This window comes from Diuraphis noxia, unplaced genomic scaffold (genome assembly GCF_037042655.1).
Source record: "Diuraphis noxia isolate RWA-SAM2 unplaced genomic scaffold, SU_Dnox_SAM2 contig0004, whole genome shotgun sequence".
NCBI lineage: Eukaryota > Metazoa > Arthropoda > Insecta > Hemiptera > Aphididae > Diuraphis > Diuraphis noxia.
The window spans coordinates 2,968,300-2,996,114 of record NW_028301714.1 but is presented as its reverse complement, the minus strand read 5'-3'; the positions used below and the strand labels follow the sequence as shown (position 1 = coordinate 2,996,114).

The window sequence follows — 27,815 nt, the reverse complement described above, 5'->3', positions numbered from 1 at the left end:
AATAATAATTTCGTTTGATTAAATGATATAAAATACAAATGATTTAGTATAAACGGCTTTTTACCATTCGAAAATGTACATATGATGTACAAACAAGGAAGAAAACTCGCAATTGCCCTTCTCCGGCGACAGTCAGTCGTTTATATAGACTGACAATAACTGGCCGGTAGGTAATTTCATATAATTAAATGGTAGAAAAATAAATAAAAACCAGAATCGTCAAGAAGGTTGGTGGGTCTATATAACTACGTAAATTGTAGGTATATATAATATTTATTATAGTGCAAATGTTTTTACATTTCATACATCCGCTTCTATAGCCTCAGTGTTCGACTTCACGCTGTTTGATATACTACTTCGTCAATAATCAAAAAAAAAAGTTAATTGTATTTAACACAATATATTCTTATACAATATGACGTACCTCATACCACCGAACGAGACGCAAATCGCATACATAAAGAATGAAGATTTCTATCAACCGTTACATAGACTCGAAGAAGATGTCACTCAGCTCATGGAATGGTTGACCAAACAACCACATTTACCTAATATTACTGGTTAGTTAATATAACTTAGTTTTATGTCAATATTAGATTACATAGTTTTATGTACTATATATACAAGATCAGGTGATGACTTGTAGCATTTGCATATTTATTTTGCACAGTAACAAAAATAGCAGAGTACAAAACAAGTACGTTTCATACAACTAGTTTTGAAATTATTTATTTTTATTTCTATTATTTATTTCTACATTCATTATTGAAGATATGTTTAAGGCGGTTAAGCTTCGATGTGTGCGAATATATGTACCTAAATTTTACAGTTTTAACTTAATCTAACATAGACTAAATATAAACATAAACTAAACATAAACTACTATAATATCGAAATATAAATATACCTAATCCTACGTTATAAATTTAATTACAGAATGTATAATTTTACACCGGTAATTTGTTAAGATATACCTAATGAATTAACTTATCATTAGTAATATAAGTATTAATATGTATTTATTATTCATATAGAATAGTAGTTTTCATCAATAATAATGTAATCCTAAACAGTCCATTTACTAGAAAATTAACTATATACAGTAAACACTAAGATGTTGGCACTATACTAATAGCTAATGTTTAAAAAACTATAATAAGGCATGTGGGACTGTCTGTTTCGCACTCCACTCAATCTAAGACACCCCCGAATACCTACCTATTAATGTAGTAAGTCAGTAAGTGGTTACATATCTAAATATTATTATGAATAAAAACCATTTCAATTTATGTTGTCTATAACTTGTATAATTCTAATAAGTAGTAATATTGTAATAATATATAACTTATAGTTATAATAATGATGTAAGTATTTAATATAAATATTGTAGGTACAGAAGTCAGAAATTATTTATTTTGTATATAAAGGCATATTTTGAGTCATTTTCGTTTTTAGGACATATTTTACACTTTTAGACGGCATCTTATACTTTTAGAGACACATATTTAACTTAAATAAATTTTTGATTTTTCCAGACTGACATTTTATTTTAAAAAAATCCATGTTTGGATAAAAATTATTTATTTTTAATTTTTGTCTTATTATATGGTTTTTGACTATCAGCGGGCATATGTTTTTCCTTGAAGCGCTTGCAGAACAAAATAATTTTAACTAAACTATGATTACTTTTTTTTTAGTACTAAAAGAAGAATTATAAAATTTTAATAACATGTATATTTTGTTTATTTGGCTATGGTACAAATGCTATTTATTAATAATTTTAAATAAATTCACTAGAAAAAATTTTATGCGCATATTTTAAATGCATATTATGGCGTTTAAAGTGCATAAGTGCTTACCTATTTAGAGCTTTTTTAGAGCTACAACTTACAGGTCCTCTGCTTTAGTGATGAGTTATGAGAGGCATAAAAAAACAAAAAACTGCATAATATATCATTGTTAAATCAATAGTCAATAATCATCTCTCTCTAATCAGATCAGTAGGATATAAAATGTGTTGTATAAAATAAATGCGTTTAAACTATCAAAAATATATTTATGACTTCGTCTCTTTAATATGTACAATATCCATAGGTACATTAAGTTTGATAACTCTATAACAATATGATCACAACATAGCAACATTTCATCTAATACCTGTATCTAATGAAATTATTTTGTTGTAATATAGGTATACTAGGTATAGGTACCTATAATATCTACCTATAGGCTATAGTTAATTAAGCATATGTAATTAGATAGTTACTGAATCACTGAATTTTAGTAGTTTGGGGAAGTTTCCTATTTTAAACCATGAAGCACACATATCATATTACAGATAATATAAGTACATATATATAGTAGATACGTACATATATATACGATATACCTATGAGATATATAGTTTAATAATAAATATAAACACCTAATCCATAATATAAATATAGTATAAGTACCTTTACACTTAGTGACATTATATTTTTTATTTTTTTGCTACTGTATAAGAACTTATACATATTGAATAATTTTACCACCGACCGCCGTGTAGGAACTATCATAATATATCATACGCACCTTTTTTTTACAATGTAGGACTTACACACAGTGGCGAAACGAACCTAAAATAGCACATACCTACGCAATCTTACAATTTAAACACCCACCAACCCATCAATTAGTGCTATTACACATAGTACTTATACAGTTATACCTGAATATATCTATAAATTGTTACCTATATAAATACTAATACTAATAGGTACTTAGTTGTGGTTATTCACTTTCATATTATCAACCACGACCCACGGCACCCACCCAGCCCCAAACCTTAAAAAAATCGAAAAGTAATCGCTTCTCAAAGACCACGGTCGTTTCGCCACTGCTAATACACATCTCATATTCTCATTTTTATATTCGTGTAGCCGTGTAGGGACAAACATATACGTAGCTTTTTTTATACCTTGTAGGAAGTTACATTCTCCCCAGACCCCAATTGATCCGTGACATTTGATTCGGTTAAAAAAACCCCGTACAAAAAATATCCAGTAAAAAAAAAATATATAAATAAATAGAATTAGGATTTAGGATTATAATTTTAGGAAAATAATCTATAATATTGTAGCGAATGTTATAGAATATGACTGTATTGTTTTTATAATTCTAGTTTATTATTTTATATTATTATGTCATAAACAATAATTCGTAATTTATATATTATTAACTGATTGTTATTTTTTTCTACTTGGCGTTTTTAAAAATTATGAAAATAAAATAATAATAATAATTTATGTATATTTTTATTTTATTTTTTTACCGGACGATTTTTAACGGGATGTTTATGTACTTACAGGTTCTTTTTTGACCGAATTAAACGTCGCGGATCAATTGTCACCGGATATAATTTACCGGACCAAATTACATGATGGAACCAGATTATCCCGGAAACTTATAAGTGTCTGTTCAAGGTATCTCATGCACTCATTAGTTGAGTGTCATGGACATTTTTTATGATATATAGAGGTAGTATATACTATTTAATATATGAATAGGTATATCTACATCTTAACTGTTCGGATATACTTACAGCATGTATGTGAATCACTTTATTATATGCAGTAGTGTAGTACTTATGCATATATGCATGGCTACGGTTCCACGTCATTTGATTCGATTATAGCTATAATATATTCTACCTTTACATATTATCTTAAAAAATGCCCATGACACTTAACTAATAAAGTGAGATACCTTGATAATAGACACGTCTTAACGTTAACAACTTCCGGGATAATCCATAGTTCTGCGAAAATAAAAACGCACACATCAACGTAATTCTTAAAAAAATACATATACCTATGAAATTTTCACTGAATGTTCATATTAGAATTTTCTATACGCCATAACATTTTCCATTTTCATTAGTTTTATTTTGATTAATGTCTATATAGATCCTCACACATTGTTACAATACAGGAGGTTAAAAATATTAAAATGGCATAAGCTAGATTTTTTATTTAGCGTTTAATGTTAAAATTTCAATTAAATTTATTAAAACTTAAATTTAAAACAAGAATTCACGTAAATAGTTTTATTTATAACAAAAAAATATAAAACACAGGTTTTCTTATAGTTATTTTAAGTTCAAATTTGGACGAAATTATAAATCAAAATCACGAATAACGATTTTAGTTATTTTTTTGGAATTTAAAAGTATTATTCGTGGTACATGAAACTTCTAAAGTATATATATTATATTATTATGCGTTCAAAATTAATATGATAATATGCAAATAATATTGCTTCAACTTATCTGCTACCATATTGGCATATTATTCATATTAACAATAACAATATAAATTATAAACGTAATATAAAATATCGTTGGCTGACAAACCGTCTCCGCTCCAGAAAAAGACTACCTATATCTAGTGATTATTTTATACATTATAATTTATAGTCATTATACATCATACTACATTATACAATTTATAAGTCTCATCAGAGTTTTTGAGTGGGTATTTTTCCCCTGTTAGACGAACAGATTTTCTCACAGTATATTTTGTATGAAACATATATTTCGTCCTTCGATAAAAAAAATATAAATAAAAAGTAGTTAACTAAGTAATTTATAGAACTGTAAATATGAACTATAAGGTCAATGACAATATTTAAAATATATACATAGGTTAGGTTACTAAGGCTACATAGCATACTATAATATATACTATAATAGTATTACTAATATAATATAGGTAGAACTATAGGTACATACTACATATTGTTCAATGACAATGTTTGCACCATAATATGTTGTATAATATGTAATATATGGTTGTACATTATTGTAGCAGAGATTATATAAAATATCAATATAATCATTTTAATCTATGATTGTAAGTTTCACAATTTATAAGACTATCAAATTGATCTAAATAGCAGGTTTAAGTATGTGTTTAATTTAGTAAGTAATAAATAAAAATTATAAACTTATACATATAATTTATATTATATTATATTATTATGTGGATTGTTATTTTTTTTTTTTTATTGCTATTTGAATAAATATAGCTTATGTTATAATTTGTGCTTAATATAGTTATTACTTATAATTGGGCTTGAATGATCAATCAATTATAAGTCAATTTTAATGAATTATTAAATTATCCTATAATAGTAGGTGTAGTAAAAATTATTAACCATACGCGCATTAACATCCAAAACCACAAGACAGCATTCATTATTGAAGATAGGTTTAAGATGTGTGCCGTGTGACTGTGCGGACGTATTCATGTTAGCCACCCCTGCTATACATATAGACTATAATCTATATGTATGATAATAATTAATATTAATAATTATTGTTATAGATTTATAAAATTAATATGAAAAACTATTTATAATCATATACATCTATTTAAATTGCAGATAGAAAATGGTTAGCGCATTTTATAACTGGATGCAAGTATAATTTGCAAAGATCAAAGCAAGTTATTGATTCATACTTCGTAGCACGGGCAGAATTTCCAGAGTTTTTTGGCTCTTTTACTAGGGAACAGCTAAAAGAAGCTACTAAACAAGGGTAACTAAAAAGTCAACTTAAATATGCTTAATATTTATACCATAAGCGAAAATATAGGGGTTTTAAGAGCTTTATAAGTACCTATTAACACAAATTTCAATAACCCCTAAACATTTCCTACATTTTTTAGCTTATTTAATGGTATTATTATAATAGAGCTTTAGCCTCCCTCTCCTGAAATCTCAAAATATGCTATTTGTGCCTAAAATGTACTCAATGTATTTACTTTATTTTAAAATCAACTGATTTGAATTCTTGAATTCTTGATTCGAATATTCTTTAAGTCTCTAAGTATATTAGGTAAGATTAGGTTGTGTCTTGTGTATCCCAAACATTTTATAAACCTATTCGGCGCGCGCGTTATGGCTAGATTATTATCTCCTAAATTACAGTAATTTAGCTCCAATAAACAGAATCCAAACAACTTCAGGCAATTCAATAAAATATTTTCAACGATGACTCAACCCGGTTAAAATCCCCGCGTTCTAAATCATAAATATAATTTAATAATATATTGCTATAAATAATTAGGAACTTTTTATATTGATATCAGCTAATACAGTTGACAGTTGTATGTATAGACGTATACTGTGCTGAGCTGAGCTTCTGACCCCGCTCATGCAAGTCGTGCATATATTATCAATAAGCAAAATAAAACAAAAATATACAATAAAATATTTTCACTAAAGCAAATCAACATCTAGGTACCATGTTATTTATACCTTATGTTATATAATATTATGTTATAATTTATTATAAACATCATCGGTTCGACATTGCAAATTTATTCAAAATTTGTTCGTTGGAGAATCTATTCGACATATCTTGTTCAATAAAACAATATTTGTAATACTATTCTTAAACTTAAATATTGTTAAATTGTTTTGCGGGCGATCCAATATGGATAACAATATAACATACGAAAAATGAATCGTTGTTTAAACTTTAGAAAATAATATCTTCAAACAACGATTATAATCGTATAAACAGTATTTACTATTATGTAGATGCAGATTAGAAAATTAATAAAGGATTTAATGCTTAAATTAAATTACAAATTTTTGGAGGGGATAATTTTAAATTGGAGGGGCTAAGCCCCCCTAAATTTCAACTACGAGCGTCCTCTTAATAAGTTTTATGTTATTGTTATAATATTTTATATATTGTTATACTAAATTCGTAATTGTAATTTAAAATAGATTTTTATATTTTATAGTTCTGATTCTGACTGATCTGACTTATGGGGTAGTCACAATTTTTTATTATATTTTAAATAATATTATATATTGTTCATAATTTTTTTATTCGAGTGGTATAGAAACTGATATTTTTCTAAGCGAGATATCAATAAAAAAGTAAAGACTAAATGTTATGTTGAAGGTAATTGAGTTTTTTATATTCTTATTATGTACCTACCTATATAGAAATATTAAAAAATAATATCTGATTGTATTAATTATGTTTCTTTATGTTTCATAAGAAAAATATTTGTATTTAAATTTTAATGAAACTTTAAAGCCTTTAGTTTATTTCAATTGAAATTAAAGACTAAATGTAAGGTTTATATACATTTTTTTTATAATAAAAGCTTAAAGATCTAGTTTTGCTAGTCATTATAGTGGCATAACATGGAAAAGTCAGGAAACAATTATAAAAAAGTATTGTGGTATCCAATATCCATGAATTGGTTTAAGAATTAAAAATAATTTTGCCAATTTACCGGGTAAATACTGGGTATTTATTGGATAAATACCGAGTATTTACCCATCACTAATTCTGCATCAAGAATTTATTTTAGTTATAAACTATATTGGTATAGCACCGCGATTGAGAGACTAAGTCTAGCACTTTTATTTTATTAGATAATACCTATATGAATCATAATAATTATTAATTACTAAACGTTTTACATTTTTACAGATCTGTATGTTTGTTCCCGAAACTGACGCCAGAGGGTAACAGAATTTTCTGTACCATGACCCGCCAATCGTCGGACGATGAAAAATATGATGTTATGCTGTTTTGTCAAGTGTCCATCGCCATTTTAGACTTACAGCTTAAATTGGAGCCCATGTACGGGAACATTATTTTGTATGACCTGAAACACATTCGACTAGCTCAATTCATGGCCTTCACGCCCACTTTGACAAAACATCTGTTGAGATGTTGCATTGTGAGTATATTATAACTGCTGTACTTATTGGTTTTATGGTATATTGGTAGGTAAAATCATTAATTATAGCGATTTGACATGTGACCTATCATAAGTAGTTTTGCATATTATACGATATACCTAATAGAAAGTTTAGAATATTTTCAATTAAAACTGTCTGGGCGGGCAAGTGACTCAGCTAAAAATTGTCGTCAAACTTCTAATTGCTATCACTTTTGAACATTTTTTAACTAAGCAAACAAAAACCAGATATATTGAAGAAGAAAAAGAGTGTCTAATGAAGATTTGGTTGCTAAATTATGGTGATATTTACCTATAATTTTCTTTAAGGTTCCCTGTATAATACACAGTGCTTGGTATGTAACGCATTCAAAGGAATTTGTTCCAATGATTCCATTCAATTTTCAGGAACTTAACGAGAATGTAGTACCTTGTTCGTGTGAAAGGACGTAGTGGAATTGTGTTCATTTTTTAGAGGAACAAGGACGATATTATATTTTATTTTGTTTTTTTTTGTCTATATATTCTCAAACAAGGAATAAAAATAATTTGTATAGCAAGTTTTAATTAATTTTTGTTTTAGAAATTTAGTCAATATTTTAATGAGCTATATGTATTATACGACTAATCACGTTTTACCTGTCGAACGAATAACACGTAGGTTCCTCGCGAGTGTCGAATTGTGCAAAGTGTTTATTAAATTAAATTAAATATCTACTATTGACTTTTTTTGGTTACAACCTTAAAGTGTCAAGTGTCCTAACACAAATTATTTAAACCATCACGCGTAGCGGCTCTGCAGATCGTCATCCAGCAATGGACTCGACGAATAATAGGTACTCCCACGGCGTCAACACAAATTTTAGTTTACCAAGTAACTCTGGTACCTACGCATGCAAAATGAAATTGAAACAATATACTTGTAATTAAATTACAAGATTAAGGTTAAGCGTCAATGGTGGAAATAATGATCTTACAGTTACGGGCATTTATTGTCCACACAAGGAGGCGCAGATGAAATTAAATGCATTGATTTTTTTTCGTAAGCTAGGAACCAGATTCACTATCGGTGGAGACTTCAACGCAAAACACACCGACTGAGGATCAAAACTCATCACAAATAAAGGACATACCCTATTAAAAGCAGTTAATACTATCAACACTAGAGTAATTTCCACCTGAAAATCAACGCATTAGCCTACTGACCCAAATAAGATACCGGACCTATTAGACTTTTTCGTAGTTAAAAATATTTCGTCAAAATATGTAGAAGTTGAGGGACTTACAGAACTATCGGCCGACCATATTCCTGTGTACTGTGTTACTCTTACTAAGTTCGAACGTCAAAGTGAAAAAACGAAAAATCTTTCTTACAAACAAATGAACAGATTATAATCTTTTTATAAATATCCTCGTAGAAACCATCACTCTTTCAGTGAAACTAAAAAAGTAAAAACATCATCAGACATTGAAACAATAGTGCAAAAATTAACCAATGATATCGTTGATGCAGCGAAAGCGGCAACACCAATAAATCCTGAAGAGAATAACCGGGAGATCCACTTGAAATTGGAGAAATTGTTCAACAAAAGCGTAAAAGACGAGAATATAACATAGAATAGAACTTGACATCCATATGATTAAAAGAATTGGAATCGTATTGGTAAAATTTTATGAGACAAAATCAATGAAATGAAAAACGAAACATTTAAATCTTATCTGAATGGCTTATCTGTCACGAATGACACTGATTACTCATTATGGATAGCTCTAAGATGCATTAAAACCTTCGTTCTCATATACCACATATTCGTAAGGTAATAGCTAGACAGTACTAGGGCACGCAACGATGAGCAAGATATAGCAGAAGTATACGCCCAAATCATCACTACTGAATTCAATATGATACAATGCCAAGGTTAGGTTAAAAGGCTGAAAGAAACAAGAGAAAAAATACAATTTTTTACACTTCTAGAAGTCGTTAGAGAAATTGTCAACATTAACCCAAAAAAGGCACCAGGTTTCGACGAGATCAGCCCAGGCATACTTAAAGAGTTATCAAAGGCGATTATCCTCTTAACACATATATACAATGCAATCCTACAACAAGAATACTCCCTACCCTAAACAATCAAAAAAGGCGCAAATGATTATGCTACTCAAACCAGCCAAACCACCAGAACAAGCTACCTAGCTCGTACAGACCGACATCGCTTCTACCAAGCATGTCAAAGTTCTTTGAAAAACTTTTTCTCAAACGCTTTTTAAAACTACTTATTGAAGAAAAACACCTCATACCAGACTATCAGTTTGAATTTCGGAATAAACATTCTAGTGTTGACCAAGGTCACCGTGTCACTAACATAATTAGCAAGGCATTAGAAGGAAAATAATACTGTTGCGAAGTGTTCTTAGACGTAACCCAAGCTTTTGACTAGGTTTGGGATAAACTCCTTGTAAACTGTATTCTAAAAAGAAAAACGTAGGTATTCTAAAAATGTAGCGCAAGTGTCTATGTTTTATATTTAAAAGAAATTTTTTAAAAATATTGATTAGAACAAAAGTTATTTCATTTGTCAGAATGTCGGATCTCTGTGGGACACCCTGTATATATAAATTAATATTTAGTGACTATGAAATTTAGTTTTAATTTTTCTACTTGACAAAATATTATTTTATATATTTTTTTAAATTTTCGCTTCAATATGCAATAAAATATGCAAATAATTGTCAAAATATGCAAAAATAGGTATGCAATAACCTTTAAATATGCAAAAAAAATTTCACCATTAGGTTCAAATTATGATGATTCGTGGAAATAACTGACAACAATCCAAAAATATTAAAAGGAAAAAATTTGCAATTGCATAGAAATGCGCGCTCTACAAATGACCATAGATACATGAAATTTTTACCGAATGTTTATATAATAAGTATAATCTATCCACCATGCAATTTTAAAAAATTTTCGACTTTGAACTATTCATAGGTATTTGCAATTTTCGATCATTATTAGTTTTTTTTAAATTAATATCGACAAAAATTTATTTGTTAGGCAGAAAAGCTTAACATATTTTTACAATAGCAGTTGAAAAATAAATAGTCACAATTTTTTTTATAAGCATTCAAAGTTTGAATTTTGACAACATATTACGTAAAAATCACGAAAATTCGTAAATTATTTTAAGCTAGAAATTCATAAACATTTTTCTTTTTTAATCTAAGATTTGAAAATTAAATACAAGGCTCCTAACATATTTTGACAATAGCAGGTGAAAAATAAAAGATATATATAGGGACAATTTTTTTTTACAAGCGTTCAAATTTTGAATTTTGACAACATACGTAAAAGTCACGAAAATTCGCAAATTATTTTAAGCTAGAAATTCATAAAAAAATTTTCTTTTTAGATCTAAGATTTGAAAATTTAATACAAGGCTCCTATAACATATTTTTACAATAGCAGTTGAAAAATAAAAAAAATACATGGTCACAATTTTTTTTTACAATCTTTCAAATTTTAATTTTGACAACATACGTAAAAATCACCAAAATTTGCAAATTATTTTAAACTAGAAATTATTAAAAAATGTCCTTTTTAAATCTAAGATTTGAAAATTTGAATAATGTATAATATATCCTAGACAGATAAACCGTCTTTGCTCAGAATCGTTTTTCGTATACAATGATATAATATCATTGGATTCAGATTTAATTCCATCCATTACAGTAACCCACTTGTAACCTACTGTACAGCAGAGCGACATCCACTTACTCGCTTTTTTTAAAATGAACCTTCCATGTACCGAATATATGTATAGTACCTAACTACTTAACATAGTATGCTTTAATAATTATTGGTCTAAGTCATCCTGTATTCCAATAGTCAGTAATATAGGTAATAATTTATAAAGGTAAATGGAATTACAATATTTATATTTATATTATCACACATAAATAGAATTATTTACAGATAATCAATTTACTGTTTACAGGATTCGTTCCCACTGCGAGTTAAAACTGTCCACTACATAAATCCGCCAAAGTTCATGAGCCGCCTTATAACATTCTTTAAGCTATTTGTATCGAACAAAATCAGAGACAGGGTAAGTTTGGAAAAATATAATCTATGGACTATGATGCTATATACTATTAAAATATCAGTAAAACAAAAAAATAGAGTATGGCTCTATCAAGCCCGACACACCTTAAACTTTACTATTCACGCATATCACCCCACATACTTAGTTTCTCTATGGTGACTTATCATTAATCATTTACACTTTCACAAAATCATTAAATAGCTTATCTTACCAACTTTTATATAAAAAATTAGTAAATTATTTATACCAAAATATTTATCAAACCTAAGGCCTAAACTGCAACATAATAAATTATAAATATCGTACTGATTAAGATTTTATAATTGTTCTATAGATATTTGTACACGATTCACTGGAAGATTTATACCAATACATTCCAAAAGATGTATTACCAGACATTTATGGTGGCTGCGGCGGAAATCTAGAAAAATATGAAGGTGATGTATACCGTTGAAATGTAGTATTTCATGTAATATTGTTGGCAATTGTATTGTACCTATATCTTAAGTAATTTATAGGTGCACAAAACATATATTATTTTGCATAGGCACCTATGATACGAATTCATTTTTTAAATGTTACTCAAAAATAATTTTTATCTTTGCAGAGGATATGTTGGAACTGTTGATGGCTAACAAAGAATGGTTGGAAGCACGACCAAAGGCCAACTTGTCGAAACGACCAGAACATATAAAAAAAGACGAATTGGACATGAATGGTACATTCAAACAATTACAGATTGATTGAATTTTCAATTTAAGATACTTTAGTTAGGAATTGAATAGAATAATAGTAATTATTAATATTATTTGTTATTAATTATAAATATAAAATAATGTCTTTATTCTTAATTTTATGTATAAAATAAAAATAAACTTAACTAAATATTTAAAACCAATTGAAATACATTGAAACATGAGAAGTATAAAACTGTTACTGAATAATGCATAAAAAAAAAATTGTCATATACAACATACAAAATATACTATAATCAAATTATGGTGGTAGAATTCAATAGTAAAATAATGTGATAATGCCAATCACTAGTAATTTAGTATTTACTTAACCGACAAGACTAATATAAATTTCATTTACAGAAAAGAGTATGGATCTAGAATCATTCTGTACTAAGTTGTTACCTAATAGATTCATGAATAGATTATAAAATTACATCAAAATTAGTTAACATTAAGGTTAATACATGTTATTAAATTATTACACAGTAGAACTAAATCATAGAATTTGAGTCTATTAGTAATTAAAAGTAGACATAACAATATTAATTTCTATTCAAAAAATAATTTGACAAAATATTTTTTAGCTACCAAAAAATAAAACAACTATAATAGTAAATATTTGTAACAAATAAATTATATGTTTACGAATAAAAAGAAAATATAATTTCCACGTTTTCTTATTATATTGAAAAGGAACATTAATTTAAATATTTAAAAATTAAAATAGATAGTACAAAAAATAATAGAGTAAAATGTGTTATGCAAAAACAACATACCCAGTATACATTCACTATACTTTTAATATCTAGTTTTTTTTGCAAAAAGTGCTAAATTGTGCAGTATTCTTTTGCAATTAATACTTATATTAAGCTTCCATAATTTTCATCTTCTTTATTTAAATTGATTGTTGGTTGCTTATTTTCATTATTTGTTGCTTCATAACTATTAGATTCACTTTTTCCATTCACTGATTTATTACTGTAAACAATCAATCAATCTGAATTAGAACAATTAAAATAATAAAATATTAAAAATATGAAGTAAAAATTGTTTTAACACATTCATCAAGGTAGCAAATAAAATAAAACAACAATGTCATGTAGTAAAGTCTCAAAATATATTAAATTAATTTTTTTTGTTTTGATATAATCCAACATTTGAAAGATTTAAAGCTCATATAAAATGTAGTAAAGCACATAAGTGCTCTAACTCAAATCAAGAAGTGAACTCAAATAATCTACCCTTTGCGCTCAAATCAAGACTTAAAAATCAGAATTAAAATACCTTTTATTAACAAAATAGAACATACAAATTAACCACTAAAATCTAAATAAAATCTTCTGGTAACTGATTTCAAATAACCAAGTAATTTTAAATAGATAATTAACTGACACTTTATTAATGCTGGCATAAAATTAATAAATAATACTTGAAGTCTTTAACAAATAAATCTCTCAAGTAGCCATGTTAAATATTGGTTTATACAATTATTGACTCACTTAACAAATTTAAAATGTAATAAAATATCAAATATGATGTATACATTTTGAAAAATTACCTTTCAGTGTCAATATTTTGATTTCTTCTGTAAGCAAATCGCCTACGTAATGACGGTGGCGTATCAATGGCAAAAGGACTATACATCTTGGTGGGCGTTCTGCCCAACAAACATTTAGACCGGGTTCTGGGCGTATTAGGAGTCAGAGGCGATTCATCCAATTTAAAACGACGTCTAGTTGATGGTCGTAATTTCTGTAACACGATATAACTTGTTATTCAACCAATGGCAGTATTAATGGGGACAAAAGGTTTATATAATATGACAAAAACATAACAATAAAATAATAGCAAACCTTCTGATACTTAATTGATTAGTAATAAATTAGGTATAATGGAATATTGGTAATAAACTAATTACTAATAAGTGTTGAATAAAATATGAATAGATCTAATAATCCAACAAAACATTATAGGTAAATCCAGATAATAATGTCACTCAAATATTTAAGTCTTTAAATAATAATATTATCACAAATACAAAAAAAGTTATTTAAGTCTGAAATAATGATCATTTTTAATAACAAAATACATTTTTGTATTGCGATATCGAGAAAATAAAAAGAATACGAGAATAATAATATATTATGTGAATATACCTAATATAACGTAACACCTAATATAACGAAAGTCCGACAAAACTGATTGGCAATAAGATGGTGATAAATGTGTTTCTTTTAAATACTATCTAAATTAAAATCCTGATTCAATTTGTATGTTTATAAGGGCCAGTTGTACCATCTACGGTTAAACTTCGATTACGCTTAATCAGCTGATAACAGATATTTAACCGTGCAAATTCAGCCGATTAAACTCTGGTTAACTATAATCAGAGACGGTACAACTGGCTCTAAATGGTCTACTTTGAATCTAACAGGGAGAGAAAAATATGTATTTTAGTAGTGCATGTGGCTATGTTGTACGTTTATGAGACATAGACAAAACATGCGGGTATAGCGTCCTCTTAATGGCCTTTGATTAGAATACTATTTATAAAACAACACTCTTTTTTGTGGTTTTTTTGAGAAATTTATATTATGATAACATACTCCATGTCCATCATAAGCATCAATTCTGTAATATAGTTTGCATTGCATTGCTATGTTACAACATGGTTCTGAAAAAAGGCAAAAACCATGTTTTTGTTAAAACAACTTTTGAGTTAACTCAAATGAACCAATACATAGAGTGTCATGCAGGGGATTTTGAAATTTAACTAAATCATCTAATATATTATAATTATATCATTATAATGTAAAATATGTAGCCATATAGGTATGTGTCCTTAAACTGTAAATAATTGAAAAATATTGTTCAACAAGTCAATTTGGTTTGGTATTTATATCCATGACCTTAAATTGATATGCATAGGTGTTCCATTTTTATTTTATATGCCTATTTTAACCATAATGCATATTAACGGATATTTTAATTAAAATTGATTTTTATGATCCATGTCACACAGTCAATCCTAGCACTTACAACACCAACGAAAACAAAATCATCAAAAGTCAAAACAACCCACAATATACCTGTGCTGCCACTTTGAATCCAGTCCTGAGTTTGTTCATTGACCTGAATACTGAGCTGACACTGCGCCTGAGTGTATCGCGTTTCTTTGCCACCGTGTTGACAGCCACCTGCCATACTTGTGAGTTGCAGTTTCGTGCACGGGGGCTGTTTCGCACAGACTTCCTAGTCAATGAGTATGGACACTCGTCATCAAACCTGTCACGTATCTGTCGCTGGATGTCAGACTCGACGATGCTTTCAGTGAGCGTGCCAGGATCGCAACACTCTCCACCACCGATGAAACTCAACCGTCGGCGCATCATGACAATAGAAATGAGAATTTTTCGAGGTCTGGATATACGTCTTGTTGGAAGAGGATGAAAAATTAATCGAAACCGAAAATGTTGAAAACCGTACGTAACGAGAAATTAATGTGTATATAGCAGCAGAACAGGTGACGACAGATTGATGTTGGGGCGCGGGAAACTGTTACACTCAGCAGTCAGCACTAAGCCACTAAACAATAAACAGTTATTATTTGTCACTTAACACTTTGTCAGATGTTCAGTCTTGGTAGAGCAGTTGTATTGTTGTAAACTCGTGACTTGTAGTAGTTAGTACTTGATTACTGTCGATAGTTCGATACTGAACAATGAACATGTTCTTGACACGTCTGTAGTCTGTACTACCGTAGGTGGTAGCCGGTAGGCCGTAATCAATACTTCAATAGTTATAGCCTATGCCCTATAGGTAAAGAGCTCCAGCCCCAATCTGAATTATGAGTGGTCGTAAACTCGTAAACCGTTAAAATTCAAAACAATCCAATGTGACGTCTTGGGTGTATGGAACAATAGATAACTGTGATAGTACTTTTATGGTTACCGGCAATCGGCAGAAGTGCTATGGTTACCGGGTCCTGAATCCTAATCGCATTATGGACAAAAAACGTCTTAATTCTTATCGGCGATTGATAACAACAAGTTTTTATCATTGTATGGCAATAAATATTGGATTTTGGATAATTGATAGGTACAATAAATACGAGTTTATGAGTTGTGACATAATTGAGAAGACGTCATTTCACTCATTTAGTTGTAGTCTATTGAACGAGAAAACTGAAAATTGTAATGTAAGACTTTTGCTCAATAGGTACGCTAATTGCAGTTTCGAAATTATTATAATATATTAATACGGCGATCAGCCAAGTACCAATTGTTGGCCGTTATAATGTTTACTAGAGCGAAGGTCGATGATATTTGTATTACAAAACGACACATTTGGCATATTTAGTATACAAACAAGACTAGAAAGTCTCAATACTATGATAACTTAACTTATCATATTATATACTGGTAAGTAAATCATAATACATAATATTATTTTCGTTAATTTTTCATATTTGTGTGGCCATCTTGAATTATTATATCAATTAATCTATCTTATATAGTCTTTTTGGCAATGTAGAAGAATAAAATAAGCGTTAGAATTTTTTTAGTTACCCACTTATTTTTCTAATCTTATTGATCTCATAGTAATTCTACAGGCACACTACATATTAGTATACCTATCACACATTATGACTGTACCTAACCAGCAATAATTTGATTTGCTCGTTAATTTATAAGTATATCAGAATTTTAACTAGGTATACATTTTTAAAAATATTTACCTTACACTGCAATAACTTCTCTACTTCTCCTGTTCAAATTTTATAATTTAATTAAATCCCTATATCCCTATATGATTAATACCGACTGTAAATTATAATTATTATGTTATAAATCTAAGAATAATTTTTTATTTATTAATATACTGTGAATGTTGTAATTATTATTATTATTCAAAATATATTTTATAGTATTATATCTACCTATTTTTAATCGAATAATGTATTAATGATAGATAGGTTTGTACGCTATTATATATAATTTTTACTTCTAAATTAATTATTTTAATCACATTTGGCTTGGGGCTTGTTATACGTTAGTTGATATTTTAACCTGCTAACTTTATATTTTATATACCAAACAATTGATTTTATTATTTTGTTCTTTATACAAAACACATAACATTTTTTTCTAAAACTATGAAATAATTCTGTGCACCTAGCTACATTAAGAATTTTAATACATTTTAATTTATTACATATTATTATTATTATTATTATTATTATTACATAATTTACTTAATATATCATTTTTTGTAGATTATCTCTTTGGAGCAATATTAATCTATATTGGAAATCTAGAACAACATCCTTCAAGAATTATATTTAGATTCAAAAGTATAAATTAGGTAAGAAAAATATATTTTTATGATAGACGTACTCGTACCTATATAATAATGTAAAAAATATTAATATATAATCTGTATTGTACAAAATTTTTATTTTACATATATCTAATATTAAATAAAATTAATAGATTCTAATTTTAAAAGCATTTCTGTATGGAAATTAGTTTAGAATAATTGAAGAGAATTTTAAATTAACTTAAAGCCATACATTTATGTTAAAACATAATTGTTCTTATAGTTATTATCTAATATTTATTCAATTGAATATAATTTCAATATAAATATAGGGTATTCTTAGGTATTCTTCTAGTTTCCCCATTTAATATTTATTTAATACAAGAAAATGAAAAAAAAAATGTCCTTGTTTACCTACAATAGTGTAATTGTATAGTACTTTTCTATTTATATTTATAATTTAGGCATATTTCTAATTAAAACCTTGTTTTTTGCCATTTTTTTTTTCCTGAAACTTATGTAGTTAAGTAGGTGCTGCTCGGATATGCGGTCTACCGACATTTTTCTATATAGACCGCACACCTATAATATACACTAAATAGTAATAGTACTATAGTAGTATGTAAATAAATAACCAAATTAAAATAATAATCAAATATTTTAATTATTAGTATATTAGTAAAAATCATTAAAAATAATGGTATGTAAATGAATAATACAATAGGTACGCAATGTCATAAGTCAAAAATATTTTTAAAAAAAGCCAAAAAATCTTACTAAAAAAATTAAAAATTATGTAAAAAAAATTAAAAATAATTTTATGTATAAAAACCTTAACGATAAACCGCTTTAATGTCCCTCAAAAATGCAATAAATAAATCAGGTTCTATTTTTCTAGTAACTTTCCAACAATAGTGGTCGATATGCGATTGAAAAAGTTGCATGGTTGTGCCTCTCATCGTTTTCATGATTTTTGTTTTTGCATCCAACCATGATCTCTCTATGCTCTGAGTGTGAGCTTTCGTCAAAGGATCAACGTAGTTTTGCTGGTGGTTAACAGTGTTATGAATATATCCATTATCTTTCAAACATTTATAGGCTGCCCGCTCATCTGAATGAATAATAGAGCCAGCTTCACACTCTCGTAGAATAATTGGTAGTAATATGTTTTTATTTCTTCAAAGAACATTCATACATGTTTGTAGACCGCGTCCCGTTGGTAGACCGTATATCCGAGCAGCACCGTTAAGTATGCTGAAAATGATAGTGAAGTCAAAAATTGGGGCTTTGGCATAGTTTTAAGTTATGACCCTTCAAAGTTAGAATATAATATTATGTTATTAAATAATTAAAACAGTGGAGCTAGCAGTCGAGGCACAATGGTAGTACGATTGTAATGCCATGGAAAGTGACCTGAGTTCTCTAACAAAATTGTATTTAATTCCGAAGCCTATCCGAGTTGATTTTACACATTAAGTCAGGAACATTTTTGATTTTAGTGTCTGAATGAGTGTTTTACAAAAATAAAAAGTTCAAAATAATACTACAATACAAATAAGAAGGATATTAAACACTGTATTCTGAGATACTAAAAATGTGATGTTATCACTGCGCAACAGTTCAATATGAAAATTCTTTAGCATTATGGGTATTCAAAAGTTATTATATAAATTTAAAAGTTTAATTACCTATAACTTCAAAAATAACTTGGTGCGCAAAATTCTGATTTCAACAAAAAATTTTTCGTCCAAAAAATGATTAAGCCCCTCTAAAAAAATACAAAATAATTCCGTAAAAAAAAGAAAAGTTCCGCAGTTTGATATCGCCTGTATGGATATTATAATATAGTTTATTTCTACTTTATCATAATTTATTTATATTAACAAGACTAATAAGAAAATACTATTTTGTTTAGTAATATATTTTAATTGTATTATGCTTTATTGTAGAAATATGACGCTGTTCTACAAAAATCTTGGGATGCCGTGCAAATGCATCATATTATCATCTATGAAAAATGATGGCATACTAATTCGCAAGTTATCACAATATGTTTCTAGATACCAAACTCATGAGATTTCTATTGCAAAAAACCAATTGTGGCCAATTCGATGTTTTTCTACTGTTAATGATGATAGTAATGATGATATAAAAGCTAAACCAGAAGAAAAAGACCCATTGTTGAAAAGTGTTCCAGTTAAAAAGGTATTAGATAAAGTCAGCTTTGAAAAAAATATTGATAAAGTTCAAAGGCCTGAAAAATCTGTTGATCGGAATTATATTACTGCTCGGCGTGCAATGACTGAGTTTATGTTGAAATCGACTGATCTAGAAGGCCTTAAAACTATCAAACGGCGATCTCCATTTGATGACGAGCCTCCAATAAATGTATATTGGCGAAAAGATGTTGTAGCCAAAGCATCTGAAGTTTGGGGGTCTCAAGAAGGTTTAGTAACTCAACTAATTAAAAGGGAAATTGAGAGGAAAAAAAAACAACAAACAATGTTTACAATTAAAGCACATAGAAGAAATAACCGTAGACAGACCTTAAATAAAAATGATCTCAAAACACAAAAGTCATCAGGACTATTTGGTGACTCTGGCCGTGTTGTCTTGACAGCTGTTTTCATAAATGGTATGAATACAATTTTCAAAGGTTTGGCTTGGTTTTACACTGGAAGTCACAGCATGTTCTCAGAATGCATACATTCAATGGCTGATACGATTAATCAAGTAATTCTTGCATTTGGTATTTATAAATCTGTCCAAATAGCAGATTCATATCACCCATATGGGTATTCAAACATGAAATATGTTGCTTCTTTAATATCTGGAGTAGGAATCTTTTGTATTGGCTCTGGACTTTCTATTTACCATGGCGTGACAGGACTTATTCATGCTGAACCATTAGATTCTCTATTTTGGGCATATTTTGTACTTGGTGGCTCATTTATATCTGAAGGAGCGACATTAGCAGTTGCTATAAATAACATTAAAAAATGTTCCAAAGAATCAAAGATTTCTTTCTTACAATATGTGTTACGAGGTCATGACCCTACTGTAAATGTTGTACTATTAGAAGATTGTGCTGCTGTATTGTCTATTGGAGTTGCTGCTATATGTATGTCATTAACTTCATATTTAAATACTCCTATACCAGATGCTGTTGGATCATTACTAGTTGGCGGAATTTTGGGCACAGTTGCTTCCTTCATTATTTATACAAACACATCAGCTATAGTTGGCCGTTCCATAAGTCTAACATATTTAAACAAAATTAATGCTGAATTAGAATCTGATGTTATGATAAGGGCTATACACGATGTTAAAGGCATTGATATGGGAAACAGTTTGATTAGATATAAGGCTGAATTAGATTTTGATGGAAGAGAATTGGCTAAACAATATCTAGACAGACTTGATCCTGAAGCATTAATGGCTGAGGTGAGTACAATTGAAAATGCAGATTGCGCTGAGGCATTTTTATTGAAACACAGTGAAAATATAATTGACATGATTGGTGGAGAAATTGATAGAATTGAATGGCAACTAAGGTCCAAATTTCCTGAAATTAGGCACTGTGACTTAGAAATACTTTAGATATTTTCTTGCTTTTATTTAATCAATACACTATCCTCATAACTTCAAATGCTGACTCCTGAAGCTTACGAACAAATAGGTTTTTGTATAACATGGTAAAATATGATCTTGTTTTACATGTTAATTTAAAACTTATTATTTGTTGTTATAATAAACTTAAATGTATGCAATGTAATATTTTGCTAACTTATATGCAATATAAATGTTTATATAGTTTGATTTTTTTTTTATGTGTTATAAATACTAACCACTCAATTGTTAAATATGAGAGCCAAGAGGAAATTATTTATATTGAAAAAATATAACTATACAGAAATTAAAAGAATGATATTGGTAATTTATGGTATTAAATTTGGACAAATCAAGTCAGTGTCAAAAGTAAAATGATTTTACAATAATATAATTATTTATGTTGAATATTACTTATGTTAAACAGCTTCTAATTTAAGTATTGATAATATATATTGTGCTTCTTTTAGGTTCATTTTCATCATTCTGCATCTAAACTGTGATTGCTTATATAGCTATAATATACAGGTTATTATCTTTAAACTAGGATATTTAAAACCTATTATATAATAATGAAAAAAAAAATGTATATAATAATATGTGTATGATACCTGTTTTATGTATATTAAACTGTATTTATCTTCATATTAGAATTTAGGTTATATTAAATATTACAAACAAATATTAAACAATAGATTGAATTTGTTTTATTTTATACAATATGCTATTAAATAAAAATGTAATCATTACATAAAATTGAAATATACAAATTTTAATCAAAAAAATATTTCTATTACCAAGAGTGTGCCACAAATTTAATTGCGTCACATTTTTGATAGTCTAGACTGAATTACATATTAATCAGATATTATATTACTATTATTACTAGGCCTTCGGGCCTGATCCTAGACATACCACCATACCCCATACAAAAGAAAAATCCTGTAATTCTCTACAATGTTTTAATTTTTAAGCGAGTTATGGACATTTTTAAATTGTGAAGCTTTAGTGCTTTACATACTTATAAATTATAACTTGTAATTACAGGAACATTAAACTTCAAGGTAAAAATATTATCTATGTTTTTACTTGGGATATTTTGATTATTTGTGATATATTTATATATTTATTTTAAAACAAGTATAAGTATTGAGTATGTAAAGTACTATAATTTATAAATGTCCATAATTTGCTTGAAAATTAAAACATCGCAAAACCAATGCGAAAAATATTTGTTCTGATCAGTAGTATCGTAAATAAGGGTATTTCAAGAATATTTAGTTATTGTTTTTTTATCGTTAGCAAAAAATATTTTTGTTTTGAACTTTGAAAAAAAAAATTAATTTAAATATCTTTAATATTTTATTGATAACTAGGGATTTATATGCAAATGCATATTCTTATACAATACACCTAGGATGATTTTGATCATAAATGTCGACGTTTCATAATGTGTAGATTCTATTCTATGGTTAATTTTGTTTACATATTTGAAAGAAAATGCATATGTCTATAATAACTAAATAATGTCTACAACGATAAATTATGGATGAATAGCTACAAATATTGGTTTTTCTAGTGGTAAATTTAAAATAATGCAACTACATTAGATAACAGTATACACATATATTTATATTGTACAAGTCATTAAAAATTGTTATTTGGTATTTTTTTTTTTTAATTACTTTTTATGTATATATATTTAGATTACATAATATTTTTACTCAAAACCATATTATAGATTTTAATTTGTATAGAAAAAAATGATTTTGCATATTTTAAATTCTGGACGAAGTAATGAATGTATTGATTTTACAATGATGTGTTTTTTTTTTTTGTCTGTGTACTGCATAACTAGTCGAAATAATGCTTCAATTTCAAACTTTGGGGGTGGTTTCTGATGTAAAAGTGATTATCCTTGGTGCATTATAGAGGTCAAAAGTAAACATATTCCAACAGTTTTCAAAAAAATCGATTTATTTATATAGTTGTAATTCAAAAACTAATCACTATAAATACTTGAAATTTTCACCAAATGTTTATGTTAGTGTTATTGATATACAGTTAAATTTTCAAAAATGTTTGACTTTTTTGAGTTATTTATAGACAACTGAAATTTTCGATTTTTATGAGAATTTTTTTTTGAAGTGTCGGTTAAAAATTTTGGATGACCAAAAAAAACTTGAAAATTTAATACAAGGTTCCTTATGAGTTGTTCTTATTGTAATTAAAAAAAATTAAAAATTGTTAGTTACAATTATTTTTTATAAGCGTGTTTATTTATAGTTCAAATTTTTACGAAATCTGTCAAAAACGCGAACATTTTCAAGTAATTTTCAAGTTGAAAAATCATAAAAATGTTTGTGTTTATATCTAAGGTTATAAAATTGAACATTAAGTTTTCCATAAGTTTTGCTTCAAATAGCTACAGGCCTATAGAGAAAATTTGAAGCATCATTATAGGAAAAATGTTTTGAGCGTTTGAGTTTTAAATTTTTATGAAATCGCGTAATGATAACGATTTATCCTCAAAATTACCCCTTTAATCAATATCCTTACGGAGATCATTAATAAACGTTTCTGCCCATAGCGATTGGGTTTTGCTTTTTCTCCTTTTTATCTTTTCATTTTATATCAAAGCTTATCTACAATTTAATTATCCATATTTCTTAGTTTATAGATATATATATATTTAATTTGTTATCTCATCTTTTTATTACATTTTGACCATTCCTTTTAGGCTAACTTAACTTATTGTATCATTATAAATATTGTAACTGTTGAGCCATAATAGTCGTTGACTGAAGGCTAATAAAAATCAAAAAAAAAAAAAAATATATCTATATCTATGATAATATAAGGTATTATTATGAATTATGATAACTATATGCAATGTTTTTGGAAAAATTGATTAACCATGCCTTATGCAAAATGCGTCCTAATTAAAAAATAAAATATTTGTTTCAAAATAGAATATAATATGACAATATTTAAATATAATATATTCTAGACTGACAAATCATCTCCGTTCAGAATAGTTTGTCGTATGCAATGATACCTATCAATTATCATTGCATTCAAATTTAACCTAACTTAGTCAGAGGTCCACCCCATCACCTAATGTACAGCAGAGCGACATCCACTTACCCGCTTTTTTACATATTATTTATGGTGTGTATCTGTATATTTTATAAAATTTTATTGCATATAAATCTGGGTCCTATAATGATAACGTACCTACATAATTATTAATTATAATTTATAAATAATGAAAAATTAACGATTGTATATCCTTAAAAAGTAAAAACCAATAATAGTCTCGTGGTCCGATCTTCCATTGCATCCGCACTTCCCGGCATCTTTCCTGCAGCTCTGTCTATAAGCTTGATTGGCCGGCTGACAGAGCCATTATTTATCATTAGGCAGGATAGGAATCCTCTGGTCTCCGTTATCAAGGGGCCTCGGATTTTTATGAACCTTAATTTTTTTTTTTAGAATACAACTTTCGTTTTGTAAAATAAATATTAGAAAAATATAATATTTCCAAAAAACTAAAATGATTAATCCTTATCAGCGTAAAATGTAAATGAAAACAAAATAAAAGTTTATTTTACTTGTGATCAGGGCCGTATTTAGGAATTTGACACCAAGGGGCAGCAAAAAAATTACGTCTCATTAATCATTATACAAAATACAAATTTAAATTATAAAAAAATTAGCCGCCCTCTCCTACTTATCCGCCCGGAGCAACAGTCAATAGTACTCTGTAGCTCCCAGACACCCCTCTCCTCCCCTAAATACGCCCCTGCTTGTGATATACAGGGTGATTCTTTTATCAAACAATACTCATTATTTAAAAAAGTATTGACTTTTTCAAAATATTTTTTTACATGGTTTCAATCTGTTAAAAAACCAACGTTTTTATTAAAAAATTATATTTTTTATCCTTTTCGTTTTCATGTTTTAAGTTTTTTACTTTTTTGAATGACAACAGAGTTTTAATTTCATATTCCAAAGCATAATATTTTTTTCAGTATTTTGATTCATAAAAGTCGAATTTAGGACGAGTAGTTTATGAGTTATAACTTATAAGTATTTAAAGTTTTGAATGGCAGAGTGGAGTGGTACGCGGGGTTACCCCGCAAAATGTTTGCCAACTACTACGCATGTCTAAACTTTAAACACTTATAACTCATAAATTACTCGTCCTAAATTCAATTTTTATGAATCAAAATACTTAGAAAAATATTCTGCTTTGGAATATGAAATTAAAACTCTATGTTGTAATTCAAAAAAGTAAAAAATTAAAAAAATTATAAGGATAAAAAATATTTATAAATATAATTTTTTAATAAAAACTTTGGTTTTTTAACAACTTGAAAAACTATGTAAAAAAACATTTTGAAAAAGTCAATACTTTTTTAAATAATGAGTGATGTTTGATAAAAGAATTACCCTGTAGGGGATGACGGGGTATTACCGTATGCGGGGCAAAATCGTATTATCGGAATATTATCAATAATTTTTATCATAGAAGTAAACTGAACATAGGCGGAACTACGGCCTGGGCCAACTGGGCCATGGCCCAGGCTAATTGGCTCCGTATTAGAGTATACATTTGCTAAGAATATATTATTTTAAATGTAATAAAAAAATTAGGTATTAATGCGAAAAAAATTTGAGAAATTAACTGTAAGTACGTAGGTAATAAATAGAATAGTTTAAATGTTTAAAATATATTATTAGTAGTATTACAACTGGCCATCGAAATCAAATCATAATCAAAAGTTTTTAAATTATTGATATTTATTTTTAGAAAATGTCATTTTGCGAGTCTCGCCATATTATTTTCATTGTTCATGCGTCCCGTACGGGTCTTATCGTTTTTATTATTATTGTGTTTAAATGTCCTAATCGTCAATCATTTATCGAATAATCCAAATATAGACATTATATAGTTATTAGTTAATAGTTTAATACTTTTTACTTATTTGACGACCATACCTACTGGTGAACGGACTGAGGATACAGATGCTTGGTTATCAAAATGGACAAGTAAATTAACAATTTTATACTTATTTTTAAGTGTTAAATTTAATTATTTGTATACTAAAGCATTACTACATGTAAGATCTAGGTATTTATTAGCTAGTTATTAGTTTTCAAACCAAATGCACTTCGATATAATATATGGAAATTCGCAGTGTCACAACTTGGTGTATATTAGTGGGTGTGCAAGCAAATATTATAGAATATAAGACCCATGTACCTAAATACCCAATAAATCCTTTAAAAATATCACTTACTGTTTGTAGCTATATAGATTATTATACATAAATGGTTAGGTTAAGTTAACCAGTTAAACAGACTTAATAATTAATATTATATAAATATATATTATGTATCTAATTAATAATTTATACAATTAAGTCAGCACATTTGTGAAGAACATGGCGTAAACATACCATCAATCAGACCTAGAAAACTGCCTGCACGTAGAGATGAAAATTGGCAAAATCAGTTTGTATTTGAGACCAAAAAAGAGGAAATCCGAGTTACTACAATGTATCCATTGATTGATTCGTTAGTACAAGGAATTGACGAACGTTTCAGTCAAGAAAGCACTTCAATCATTACTGGAATGGGGAAAATGTTGAAATTTGAACTGAACAAAGATGACATTAATTTATTGACAAATCATTTTGATTTATCAAAGGATGAATTTGTAAGTGAAATACATCTTTTGAAGGCACGAAACAAAGATGATATTCTTACTAATAAAGACTGTGCATTTTGGTTAAAATGGTTACGAGAAAATGGTATTGAGACCATTTTTTTTCAGCATAGAAAAGTATTAAAAGGTTTCTCCGTCATACCAGTCACAAGTGCTTCGTGTGAAAGAGCTTTTTCGAAGCTAACGCATATTAAAACTAAGTTACGGATGACAATGACTCAAGGACGATTGGAAAATTTAATGCTTCCATATATCGAACAAACCATGGCCAAAAATGTCGACATTAATGATGTGATCAAAGAATTTAAAATAATGGTCCCATATGAACGTCGTTTAGCATTATAAGTCTTAATTTTAAGATAGCAATTTAAATATATTTACTATCTGTATTTTACATGTAAAATTTAACTATTTAAGTTTATATTATAAGTGATATAATTTAGTTTTAAATAACATCAATAAATACTCATGTTATACATTTATATTGTAATAAAAAACATTAATATTCCCTATCGCCCTCCACTCTTATTTCCTTTGAGTATTCTAAGTGCAAAATGACTCT

The 27,815-nt window shown here is 27.9% G+C and overlaps 4 protein-coding genes across 4 annotated transcripts; 3 read left to right on the top strand and 1 right to left on the bottom strand.

Annotated features, from left to right (window-relative positions):
- The first annotated feature begins 303 nt into the window (after positions 1-303).
- Positions 304-12,660, top strand: LOC107167987 (alpha-tocopherol transfer protein-like). The gene is made up of 6 exons (XM_089226105.1): positions 304-560; positions 5,425-5,578; positions 7,499-7,751; positions 11,747-11,857; positions 12,189-12,291; positions 12,462-12,660. Exons 1-6 carry the CDS (start codon positions 416-418, stop codon positions 12,599-12,601), a joined length of 906 nt encoding a protein of 301 aa, XP_089082231.1. The 5' UTR covers positions 304-415; the 3' UTR covers positions 12,602-12,660.
- Positions 12,661-12,721: 61 nt separating this feature from the next.
- LOC107167984 (uncharacterized) lies at positions 12,722-16,460 on the bottom strand. Its single transcript, XM_015517224.2, has 3 exons — positions 15,681-16,460; positions 14,150-14,343; positions 12,722-13,569 (listed from the first exon to the last, which is right to left on the bottom strand). Exons 1-3 carry the CDS (start codon positions 15,981-15,983, stop codon positions 13,452-13,454), a joined length of 615 nt encoding a protein of 204 aa, XP_015372710.1. The 5' UTR covers positions 15,984-16,460; the 3' UTR covers positions 12,722-13,451.
- Positions 16,461-16,681: 221 nt separating this feature from the next.
- Positions 16,682-21,729, top strand: LOC107167982 (solute carrier family 30 member 9). Its single transcript, XM_089226104.1, has 3 exons — positions 16,682-17,012; positions 17,867-17,955; positions 19,860-21,729. The coding sequence occupies exon 3, from the start codon at positions 19,864-19,866 to the stop codon at positions 21,508-21,510; it is 1,647 nt and encodes a 548-aa protein (XP_089082230.1). The 5' UTR covers positions 16,682-17,012; positions 17,867-17,955; positions 19,860-19,863; the 3' UTR covers positions 21,511-21,729.
- A 4,837-nt stretch (positions 21,730-26,566) lies between these two features.
- Positions 26,567-27,598, top strand: LOC149055488 (uncharacterized). The gene is made up of 2 exons (XM_089225624.1): positions 26,567-26,574; positions 26,950-27,598. Exons 1-2 carry the CDS (start codon positions 26,567-26,569, stop codon positions 27,596-27,598), a joined length of 657 nt encoding a protein of 218 aa, XP_089081750.1.
- Positions 27,599-27,815: the final 217 nt, after the last annotated feature.

What these genes read in the sequence shown, in the direction of transcription:
- LOC107167984 (XM_015517224.2), bottom strand. Translation starts at nt 15,983, where the DNA reads ATGATGCGCCGACGGTTGAGTTTCATCGGTGGTGGAGAGTGTTGCGAT. An exon ending in GATTCAAAGTGGCAGCACAG is followed by an intron (nt 14,344 to 15,680) that starts GTATATTGTGGG and finishes ATCGTGTTACAG; the next exon opens with AAATTACGACCATCAACTAG. An exon ending in CAAAATATTGACACTGAAAG is followed by an intron (nt 13,570 to 14,149) that starts GTAATTTTTCAA and finishes GATTGTTTACAG; the next exon opens with TAATAAATCAGTGAATGGAA.
- LOC107167987 (XM_089226105.1), top strand. Translation starts at nt 416, where the DNA reads ATGACGTACCTCATACCACCGAACGAGACGCAAATCGCATACATAAAG. An exon ending in ATCTGTTGAGATGTTGCATT is followed by an intron (nt 7,752 to 11,746) that starts GTGAGTATATTA and finishes TACTGTTTACAG; the next exon opens with GATTCGTTCCCACTGCGAGT. An exon ending in CGAACAAAATCAGAGACAGG is followed by an intron (nt 11,858 to 12,188) that starts GTAAGTTTGGAA and finishes ATTGTTCTATAG; the next exon opens with ATATTTGTACACGATTCACT.
- LOC107167982 (XM_089226104.1), top strand. Translation starts at nt 19,864, where the DNA reads ATGACGCTGTTCTACAAAAATCTTGGGATGCCGTGCAAATGCATCATA.